General features: G+C 42.7%; 1 protein-coding gene across 6 annotated transcripts in view; it reads left to right on the top strand.

Moving 5' to 3' along the window:
• LOC307028832 (protein diaphanous homolog 3-like) overlaps positions 1-12,242 on the top strand; it is a 218,784-nt gene that overhangs the window by 70,456 nt on the left and 136,086 nt on the right. For all 6 annotated transcript variants that reach the window (XM_079664177.1, XM_079664176.1, XM_079664175.1 and 3 more), the window contains 3 exons: positions 2,563-2,673; positions 3,160-3,278; positions 4,943-5,059. In XM_079664177.1, coding sequence (XP_079520303.1) covers positions 2,563-2,673; positions 3,160-3,278; positions 4,943-5,059 — 347 coding nt within the window. The remainder of the gene's footprint in view (positions 1-2,562; positions 2,674-3,159; positions 3,279-4,942; positions 5,060-12,242) is intronic.

Below are 12,242 nucleotides of genomic sequence, written 5' to 3'. Positions count from 1 at the left end.
ACAGCCAGCGACACCGCTCTGCCCCCATCACATTTCTCTGAAATGAAATATGGAAGGGCTTTTGGGAAGTTAACCATTTTAACTTATCATAACCTCTCTGTGCTCAGGGGACTTGCACATGATTGGATTTGAAAGTATTTTCTTGCCCAAAAGAGTTACGTTTATACTTGTTTTAATTCTAGGAAGAGTACAACGGCAACATTCAAACAACTATACATTGCAAATATTTGGTCTCCTTTAATTCACTACCCAGCGAGCTGTTCTTGAAGCAGTTGGTTTGTGTTGAAGTGTCTCGCATGTTATTCATTTTGCGGATCAAACAAGAAACTGTAAGGTAACAAGTTCAATATTATCCTGTTAATCTTATTTTACCACTTGCAATAATGAACGTAATCATTGTGAAATGGTGTTCCTAATTAAGATAAATATCATCTGTGATTTGTGGTCTTATGTTATTATATTTACTGATGACAGTATTAGCATTTCAGTTACAGCAACATCTAGTTATGATGAGAAAAATGTAAAACAAGCTTTATTTTGAGAACTGTTGCACCAGGGATGAATTCATGGAGGATAACAAAAACAATTACTGCTTGAAGAAAACCAATAACAAGAGAACATAATAAAGCAAACTAAACATCTTTATTTTTTGTATTCATACAGAAAGAGGCTATCCCTTTCTCATGTTCCAAAGCTATAATCTTGTAACCTCTGATTCCTCCTAATCCACTTTAAGGTTTGACACATTTCTCCCAGTCGATGCGCATAGTCCGTTTTATCATCTCATGCATTCCTTTGGCATGCAATTCCTTTTTTTTTTGGACACTGTGTTTGAGATCTATCATCTCCCTACCGATACATACACTTGAGGTATTGCATATGGGCTGCTTTAAACGAGGGTGGCATTGGTTTCTCTCATAATAATGTAATTAATGATTGTAGTATGTTGTCTGCATTTTTAATTGTTAGCTGTGGGATACGATCATTCATTCAATACCACGTGCGCGCGCACACACACACGCACACACGCACGCACACACCCCCACACACACGCACACACAAGATGAGTATAACACGTCTAGAATCTATTACCATTTTCTCCTGTGGTTGTTTCGTATTAGGATGCGGTAACCAATGATGTTAAACCTTATTGACAGATGATATATGTCATGCCCCCTGTAGCATTTTCCATAGCTTTTACCTGCAGTTTGATGTAACTACCTTTGACAGGTGCAAAACTTTAGCAATACTCTACGAGGGTGGAAGCAACAGTTATGAAAAATATTAAAGGAATTTATGCTTTGCTATTACTTTCCCACTTCTAAAACGCAGCACAGTCTCTTTTTAAGCCCATGCATTATTAAAGCACGATACTGTTATCCTAACCACTGTGGCGCTGCGTGGCCAAAGGCTTTTCTTGGCACTTGACTTCACTGAAGGTCCGTCTGCTGGGAGCCCTTGGCTCTGTGGAAGTGTGTATTTAGACAATGAGTGTAAATACACACAAGAGGGAACACCAAAATCAAAGATGCCCATATATTCTCTTAAGGTCTAAGTGCCTTCACATATTTGTAATTGATCCCTGCATTATTCCTATTACAAGCTTAGGCTATTGAAGATTCTTAAATATACATATTTTAATAATTTACATGTGCTATGAGCTGGAAACAAATAGACTTAAAATGCTAATGTAGCATCTATATTGTGGTGTTTTATGATGTCAAGCATTTCAGTGATCTTTCTTGCCCCCCTTTTGTCCTTTTTATTGATTTTCTGCCTTCAGCAAGTTTCAACTCAGCATATTGATTTGTCTTCAAATGAGTTTGTGTACTACTTAAACCGAAGACTATGTGGATTGTAGGAAATCATTCAATTGTTAGGATCTTCAAATACTCCAATTGTATTGTTGACGGCCATTGTACCCCAGTAACAGGTCAAGATAAAGGTTTTGTGACACTTTGTAATGCTACCTCTGTATTTCAATATGAACATATTACTTGGAGGACAGATAATTACTATAATTGAGTACAAAAGTAAAAATAAGTATGCTTTCAATCTGAAAACATCTAAATATCCTGCCTTGGCTCTAGCACTGCCATACCCTCTTTTCACACATGAGTGGATTGCTTCACTGATCAATAATAGATTTTTCTGTCTTGTGTTTGCCTGGCAAGTTGAAGAGTCACAGGATGCAGCGGTCCCTGTGCAGTAAACCAAACTCTTAGGGGAGCGAAAAGCAGCTTCCAAAAGAGAGAGTTTGCCCTGAAATTGACTGTTAGTTAGTTTTGTGTGTATGGGTCTGCAGTTGTTGCATTAATATTAAAATCAGCCCCCCTGGTTGGTGACTGGAGAAAATAGACGATGCATTAGTTATGGTCTTCTGCATCCCAGGTACACAACTCATTTAGAATGCATGCTGGCATGCATTTCATCAACTTCTGGAAAAAAAGCAGTCTGTTGTCGCTCTCTGGTTCTCCCTCTCACTATTCTCTCTCTTTTTCTCTTCTCTCCCTTTCTCCTCCCCTCTCTCTCCCTTTGTTGTGTGCACCCCTTATGTTGCAGGTGGCATGCATGCAACTCATCAACGCACTAGTAACATCCCCTGATGAGCTGGACCTCAGGCTGCACATCAGAAATGAATTTATGCGCTGTGGCCTGAAAGAGATATTGCCGGTAAGCACAGCACAACTACACAATCGCACACACAAACACACACACGGTATAAACCCACACCTACTGTGTATTAATATTTAAATGAGGTGTCCACTTCAGTGAAATATTGTAGATTTGCTCCAGCAAATAATTTATGAAACACAGAGGAGAGTTTGCACGTCCTTTGTCTGTGCCAGCACCCAGAAACCAATAAAGTTTTGATTGTTAGTGCCTGGGTTATAATATACCCACTGGCTTTTATACCCTCTACCTAACATGTGTATTGTTGTAAACATTGTAGCTGTTGATGCCAAGAAAACAAATACATTAAAGTGAGGCTCTGTCCCCACACCTTTAAATCATGTGTGATAGCATTTTGTATGAGCTCCTTGAATTTACCCGAGCAGACATCAAAAAGGGTCTCAAGCCCTTCTGTTTGATTTATTTAGCTATATCCTTTGTCTCTCTTACATTTTTTTTCCTTTATCTAATATAATCCATCTGAAGCATCTGACAACCATAAGGAATGAGGCCCTTGACATTCAGCTGAAGGTATTTGAGGAGCACAAAGAAGAGGACATGATGGAGTTCTCCCATCGGCTGGAAGACATCAAGTGCGAGTTGGAATATCCTTTTCATTTTAAAAAACACAAAATTCTAATTGATTGTCCGCTTCATGTGAGGTTTTCTATAATACAGTACATTTTAAAAGGTCAGGTACCTCATTTATAAGGGATATACGCTCAAAAAATGGCGTACGGCAGTTTCTACGCAATGTTTGCGATTTATAAAATACTAACTTGACGGGAAAACGTGCGGTCCTCCACGCAAACTCTAACCCATGTGTACGCACTAAGCACAAAAACGGGAGAGACGAGAAACTGCGACACCGTTGGCAGAAGGAAGAATGGAGAGAAATATGTGGAAATAATACCATAAATAAAATGTTTCCTCTCAATTATCATATATGAAGAATTCATTTTCAAACATTGATTAAAGCCAATCTTAAAAAGAGTTAACAAGCACCTGTTTGAGACTCCTCAGTGCACACAAAAACATAACTGGTAGAAATAAATAAATACGGATATGTTATTTAAATGATGCGGTAAGCAGGAGGACAGAATTACGTCTAAACTGACGCCGTTTTGCATTTCTATAGGTTGTAGATAGGAGCATGGTTTTATATATGTTGTTTAATCGTGTTTTATGCCGTTTGCCAAGACTTGATAAGTCGCTCGTAAAACACAGGAGGTATGGAAACTCAGAGCTCTCAAGTCTCACGCATTTGGCTTGAGACACATGCATTTCACTCCATTCACACGCTCACACGTCACACCTTGTATTTCTCACGGCGAGATTTCTTTCCAGGGTACCTCCCACCAAACTAGGCTTGTGTGAGACGCGTGCACTCCACTAGCACCCCCCCCCCCCCCCCCGTTGACATTCGCGATACAGAGGGCTTCATACTCCACTAGCACCCCCCCCCCCCCCCCCCTCGTTGACATTCGCGATACAGAGTGCTTCATACTCCACTAGCACCCCCCCCCCCAGATCGACAGCTGGGACAGAAACCACCAAATACAAAACATAATTCAGATCCAGTCGTCATGACTCCACTCCGGAAGGATTCCCCGATCATTTCTTACAGTTTCTCATCAAGGAGGGGTCACCTGTCCCCGGTACAAACACACTGCCTGAGGAAGGCTATGTGTATTTTTTTTGTCATTAACCTTTTTCGGACCACTTATTTATTTATTTTGGTGACGATCCGACCTCCATGCTGCTACTCTGGTTCAAACTGCATCCACCAAAGAATATGATAATCTCGACCTCCCCAAAATAACCAAAATCTGACGCGGTGTGAGATGTTTTGTTTAGCTGTTCTGTCGTCATTTCCTGCGATCTTCTCCATAAAGTCAGTCAAAATGAATGAATGAATGGGCGTTTCTTTGACTATTTATAGGCAAATATGGGCGTTACGTGAAGCCCGCAAAAGCTGCACCGCATTTCGAGTCGGTTGTGATTTATAAATGGAAACCGGCGTAGGAAGTGCCATACGCACTTTCCTCGCCGGTACGCAATGTTTGGTGAATCGGAAAGTGGCGGAAAATGTATGGACCTATTTTTCGGATTTCTACTACATAAGCAAACTTCCCACGTGAATCCTACGAACGGTGTTATACATGTTGTAAAATACATAACTTGTTCATTTCTTTTCAGGGGCTTACCGTACTTTGTTATGTGAAAATGCAATGTTTCGTTTTACATAAAAGTCCTTGACTCTGTTCACTGATGTGGGTGATGTGTTCAGCATTGTGCAGAGCATGGTGAAGGACAGCAATGCAGAGCCCTATTTTCTATCTATACTGCAGCACCTGATGCTTATTCGGAACGACTACTTGGTCAGGTAAAGATCAGCAGCACACACACAACATTAACTATTAAGTGTTATGAAGCGTTCATATTTATCACTTCTTTTTTCTTTGCTCAATCACAGAAGTATGTACCTGTATGTGAGCATGGACTTTGTGTTTTTTTTTTTTTTATGTTTAGTTTTCAGCTCTATTCCTTAGCTCTATTGTTATCTTTTTTGACCAGGGATATTTGGTGCGTAATAATGGCTTGTATATAGCATTATAATATCAAATTTGAGCCAAATTTACACACAAACTAAGGTCTAAGCCGCTTTTGAACACTGGTAATGACACACGCTGGTGAAAAGCTTATGCTTTGTGGAGGTCTCACTCCTTCTGGCTTAAACCCTCTCAATGACATTGGCTAACAAAGAGAATGCTATCTCTTTCATCTCCAGTCCATCTCCAGTAACCATGGCTCCAGAGTATTTCTCATCTCCTATTAAAGTTACTTTTCAAAGGCTTATTTTATGTTGGTTCACTCACAGCTGGATGTGGGTTAAACCTTGGCTTGATCAAAAGGTGAGGCTCTTATCTGAAGAAAATGAAATGCATCACCTGCAGTTTTTCTCCCACCCAAAAACAACACCCAAAATGTCTGGCACTCCGCTCTGGCTCTGTCTAAATAGTTTTTCTTCATCTGCAATTTTATCATGGGGCTTATGACTGCCAGGAATGCTCATTTCTATTTTGTAAGCATAATAACAGCAGCACACACAAACACACCACCCTCCCCTTGTTCTGTTCTTATTAACCATGGCATGAAAAACAACACAATCTGATTTGTTTTATTTCGGCAGATAACCATCTGGACCATTATAAAACCAGTTAAATGTTATATTAGACCTTTTTTTATTTAGTAATGATTAAATATTATAATATATTCTCAAATACCGGCTTTGTGACTATGCAAGGCAGGCCTGTTCAATTTACAATTTCTCCACATTCTCCATTAAAAGCAATACTAGTTTAGGTAGTGTATCCAAAACCAAAAATACTTAAAAACAACAATGTTAAATAATTAACTGCCTGCCTTAGCATTGTCCAATGAATCGCTGGGCCACTGCGGCTCAGGAGGTAGATTGTCGACCTCCATTCAGTGTTATGTCGACATAACACTGGGCAAGATACTTAACCCCAAATTGCTCCTGATGGCAAGGCCAACAGTGGGTGAATGTTCGTGAGGAGGTGGCCTCTTGTATTTAACCTCTATATCTGTTTTAATGCGTGGGTGTCGTTTTTTAATAGGTGAATGTGGACTTGTATACGTAAAGGGCTTTGAGGGGTCGCAATGACTGGAGAAGTGCAATATAATATGCAGTCCATTTACCATTTACTAACTACATACAATAGTAACTTCCAGGGCCGTGGAGCATCTCATACTCGTACATTAGGACTCATTACTTATGTGAAAAATAAAAGTTGTTTGTATGAAAAACACTCTATAACATCCTATTCAGCATATTTTCCACTTTCTGGAAGTGATCCTTGGATGCTTTCAGAATTTGTACATGTACATCCCAGCAATTATGCCAAAGCCGTTAGCCATGATAGCAAGATGGATGTCCAACAAATTTGTCAGTCTAATCTAAACTCTGTTGCTGTCCAACTAGGGAACTTTACATGGTTACATTAGAAGGAAACTAAGTCTTATCAAAGCTTTGCAAGTTGTAATAGCCACTATCAGATTGTATTGCCTAAGCGGCAACTATTATATTGATAAAAAGATTGTCCACGTATTGACAACAAATAATTATTGTTAGAATTTTAATTGAATTATTTTGGTCTTTTGGACCTCTACAGAAGCTTTGAGTGAAATAGATACACTTGGGTGTATGCATTCATAGCAACATCTTTTAAATTAAATTAGAATAGGCATCATGTTGCCTAACATTCATAACAAATTGAGATTATTGTTAACATGCATAGTTTAAAGGAGACCTATCATAGTATATTTAAATTATATAGTGTATGACCATACCTATATAGGGTATAGTTATACATTTTATTTTTCAAAATACCAAACAGATCATTTTTTAGCCATGCCTCGTTTTGCTCATTTTTGCTCTATTCCAAGCCTGTCTTTGAAAATTCTGAGCAGCAGCTGACCACGCCCCCCTGCAGAAGAGGGGGGCATGAGCATACTTGTCAACCCTCCCGATTTTTGCGGGAGACTCCCGATTTCATTGCCCTCTCCCGGTTTCCTCCCGGGGTCACATTTCTCCCGCATTTCTCCCGATTTCTGACAAAATCAGATTTACAGGCCGCAAGGCATTGCACTTATAACTACAATAAGCATGTTAATGTTAATTAACACCCCCCCTCCCCCCATTTTGCATTTTGAAATGCTCCCGATTTCTGAGGTCTCAAGGTTGGCAAGTATGGGCATGAGCTGGCGAGAGTCATGTTACCATGCTTGCTGTGATTACGAGTGTGGAATAAACATGTCATCTCAGAGCAATGCATATTCAAGCATATTATCAATTTGATCCAGAAACTGACCCTAAAGCAGCGGAGGTTTTGGTGGAGGTGCAAACATCTCGGTTGCAGCAGGATGTTTCTGAATGGATAGTTGACAAGCTGTTGTCCCTATTTATTTTTACTTTTGTTTGTTACGATGCTTGCTACTTATTCCGTTCATATTTTGGCCAATTAGCAAGAATGCAATGTGTACAGTTTGTAACTTAGAGTTTGACCCAGCAATAAGTCTCTGAAAGGCGGGGAAAAGTTGTGTGGATAGAGACAGAGCGCAGCGGCAGGCAGGCAGAGAGGAGCAGGCTGCGATACCCCCCCCCCCCACAGAGCGCACCCAGAGGACAGGTTGCGTCACCTCACTTTGTAACCCAGGAAAGGAGCAGGAATCCTGGGTACGTGAGTGTTAAAAGTGCATTAAACTGTTTTAATCCGACAGCCGCTGATGTGCACGGAAGTCTGTCCGTTTCGTTAACATTTGAATAGCCAAATGGATGGATATCCGTCCTATATGCAAATGAGAGGTTTGGCAATGCACGTGGCCATGGCTCATTCCCCTGATAGGTGGAGAGTTGACCAATAAGCGGAGCACCTCTTTGTGACGTAGAAAAGTGTTGAAATCTGGATCCGTTTTTTTCAGATCCGTTGCAGCCCCTTTTTTTTTGTTGAGATTTGGAGGAGGAAAATAGAGAGGGTTTATTCATGTATAAAAGACGTACAAAGGTGCATTTTGCATGATAGGTCCCCTTTAAAGAGCATCTTGCAAGTTTTTTTTTCTTCTACATTTATGCTTAAACTTGATTGAAAATTACAATTAAAAAAGTGAATGTAGGATTTGCGTCGTGCATCCACCTCCCTGCAGCACATACTATCCACAGCTTTATCAGGAAACCGTATTACATCTCTCTCCCCCCACCCCTTCGCTGCTCTCTCTCTCCCCCCTCCGGTACACGGCACCGTAATACGTAGTGTGGAGTTCCATTAGGTAACGCTGTGGTGGCTGTACTGCTCCAGCCGTCTCCTTTGTGTTTGTTTGTTTCCCCCTGTCTGTGTTGTTTGTGTGTGCTTGGTGGCTGTCACTCCTGGCTCCCGGCTCAATCTCCACTCACCTGCTGCAGTCAGCTGTGCACCCTCCCCGACTACACACCTGCTTTCCATCAAGCCATTTACAACGGCATATCAACGGAGGCTCCACAACCTTTCTCCGCCAGATCGTCAAGTATCAGCCGTATCTCGCGTCTCCCCTCCGGTACACAGCACCGTAGTGTGGAGTTGCATTAGGTAACGCGAGATACGGCTGATACTTGGGCATTAGTTTCTGTTATGGATCAGTATCAACAGTCCTGCCAGTAACGTTACTATATTATCAATGCTACTTTAGTTATAGCCTGATATATGATAGCTAACTTTACAATGTTGTGATGTGACGTTAGCTAACATTCTTTAGCTAACGCCGGTCACTCACCAAGATAGCTGCCCAGTTCTCCACTGGTTCTCCTCACACCACAGCTCAATTTCTCTCCGATGGCCGTTATTTCTTCTAATCCTTGGCTGCTCCTGGTCTCTTGGACGCCTAGCAGGCTCATAATTATAAGGTTGTTGTCCGTCATATGCATTCGAATATTCATGTTCAACTTCTTCTGTGTCTTCTGTGTCGAAACTAGCATTGGGATCCATGTTTATTAATACGTTACACCGGCCGCTCTCCCCCTTGTTTCCCCGATGTTACGTCAAACGCGGGAGGTCACGTGCCGAGGCTTTTTTATGCGGAAGTGAACATTTCTTACAAAAACGACGCCAGATGTCACTGTAGTGTATATTTTTTTGAAAATCTAGTGTATTCATCATTTTCCTAAACATTTATTCTGTGTCTTTAACCTGGAAGTTGCTCTTTAATGGCTTAGCCTTAGATGACTGCATATTTTCCATCTCATTCTCATAATTTGTGGTGTAGCTTTACAGACACTTTTTGTGAAGTTGGCTTCAAGTATTTTTCGGAAACATTTGCACATTTATGTTAGCCAGTTGCCCACCCTTGATGAAATTAATTATCTCTGTTGACACACAATGCATTATTTCTGAATGTGATCCTTTGAATGCACTGCACCACTCCCCACTGACTGATGTAGTGATCGTTAGTTATTTTATGCTTGGTTTTCTTGATGTCAAAAATATATAGTCCCCTCTTTTCTCAGGGGCCCCAAAGTCACAGCTTAATGAAAGGAACACCCGCAGCCTGACTGACAACATGACTTATTAGTGTGAATGCTATTTATAGCATTCCACTATAGTTCTTTGAATCTTTATTCTTCCCCTTATTATTATTTCAGCCAATACTTTGGCTCTCAATAACTTGAGCATACTTTCAGCTACGGAAACCATTCAAACTATTCAGCCTTTTCAGCAATCAATGGGAAACTTTCAACTTTTTCCAAAATATTTCATACTTTTGGAAATATTCACCTTGCGCCAAATGCTTCTCCTTCCACATACTTTCAGCTAGAGACTTCATTCCAACTTTAAAATGATCACAAGACCTTCAGCTATTCAATTCTTATTCACACTTTTTGATATATTTTACACTTTTTGAGATATTTAACTGAGTTTGGAGCTTGGTGAAGAGGCTTTCTTCAGATTTTAACATGAGTGTGTATTGCGCAGCTCGTTAAGACCTAGAGTGCTTTGATCTCAAAACAGAGCGAAGGACAGCTGGAAATTTGCCCAAAAAAATGTTTTAAACCTGCCATAATTCCCAAACCCTACACTCCTGAGACTTAATTTTTCATGAAAAACGTAGGAAACCTCTCCTAGGTTGCTCCCGGTAACATAGGGTTTGATTGCAATCTTCACTGTGTGTGCTGTGTGCTCTGCATGTGTGGCCATTAAAGAGGATTTCATCCTCCCAATATTATATTATCTAGTGTGCAGCCGTTTGGCTGACACTTTTAGGCACCGGCCACAGTTACTACTTTAACTACGGTTCCAAGCCACGTAAGTACTGGCCATAGTCAATACCGTAACTACGGCTCTATGCTGTGTAAGTACTGGCCAAAGTTACTACTGTAACTACGGTTCTAAGCCATGTAAGTACTGGTCATAGTTACTACTGTAACTACGGTTCCAAGCCGTGCGAGTACTGGCCAGAGTTACTACTGTAACTACGGCTCTATGCTGTGTAAGTTCTGGCCATAGTTACGACTGTAACTACGGTTCCAAGCCGTGCGAGTACTGGCCATGGTTACTGCTGTAACTACGGCTCTGTGCTGTTCTCTTCTTTCGAAGCTAGTTATCTGGTCTTAAACATGTGTGTTGTTTGACTTGATCTCGCTTGATCGTTAGCAGCAGCCGCTCGGCTAACGTCTTGCATGTACTGTTAAGCTTCTTTATTTTATCCAGCTAGGTGAAGGCAGTGCTCTCGCTTCCGCTCCCTCTACCGGTAATGCGGATGTAGCTACATCCCTTTTTCTGTTCGGCGAGTAGCAGCACCGCTCTACTCTTCCCGCTCGGCAGGTAGATGGTGAAGGCTGTGTTCCCGCTCCCGGTTACGCTGCATCTGGCATTCGTCTCTAACTCAACCAGTGAAGGCAGTGTTCTCGCCCCCGCTCCTGGTAGACGCTGAACTGCCTCGTTTTTCCGTTAAGCAGGTAGCCGCTGAAGGCTGTGTTCCCGCACCCGCTCCCGGCTACGCTGGATCTGGCGTTCGTCTCTAACTCAACCAGTGAAGGCAGTTTCCGCCCCCTCTCTTGGTAGACGCTGAACTGCCCTGTTTTTCCGTTAAGCAGGTAGCTGGTAGAGGCTGTGTTCCCGCACCCGCTCCCTGTTATGCTGCATCTAGCATTCGTCTCTAACTCAACCGGTGACGGCAGTTCAGCGTCTACCAGGAGCGGGGGCGAGAACACTGTGTTTATTAATCCAGCCAGGTGAAGGCAGTGCTCTCGCTCCCGCTCCCGCTCTCTCTGCCGGTAACGTTGGTGTAATTACATCCCTCTTTCTGTTCGGCGAGTAGCAGCAACGCTCTACTCTTTCCATTAAGCAGGTAGCTGGTGAAGGCTGTGTTCCCGCATCCGCTCCCGGCTACGCTGCATCTGGCTACCTACATAATGGCTCATTCATGTAGCGCCTGTATGGCTTCTCTTGAGCCCGAGGATGGCCACGACCGCCTCACGGTAGGGAGGTTCTCACGGTAAACGCCTGCATGAGCTCCATGCCTCGGGTGCTCAGAGTGGCTAGAATCACTGAGGTGGAACGTCTGGCAGCAGCCAACAGACACCTCTCCGTTCCCGGCGACTTGAGGGAGCGATGGCTATGGGAAGGACTAGAAACAGGCTGTCCTCTAAAGTGGATCGGCTAGCTGCCGATAGGGGCATGACGAAGTCGCCTCTTGGCCCTTCAGCTGGGCCCGGTGTAGGGGCTGCTAGCGGGCCGCCTGCCCCCCCCGCCCCCCCCATTCGGTTGGCGCACCTCCTTCGGCTGACGCACCTCCTTCGGCTGACGCACCTCCTTTGGCCGACGCACCTCCTTTGGCCGACGCACCTCCTTCGGTTGACGCACCTCTGTATGAGGACGCCTTGTCGCTGGTACAGACTCGTCGCCAGGTTTGGCTGGCCCAGTCACGACTAATGGAGGCATGTAGGAGAGTCCTCCGTAGCGTACCAGTCGAGCCAGGGGAGCTGTTTGGGTCAGCTGCCCTGGAGGCACTGGAGC

The sequence above is a fragment of the Notothenia rossii genome (genome assembly GCF_949606895.1).
Source record: "Notothenia rossii genome assembly, chromosome: 2".
In the NCBI taxonomy this organism is placed as follows: domain Eukaryota; kingdom Metazoa; phylum Chordata; class Actinopteri; order Perciformes; family Nototheniidae; genus Notothenia; species Notothenia rossii.
This window is presented reverse-complemented; position numbering and strand designations above follow the sequence as displayed.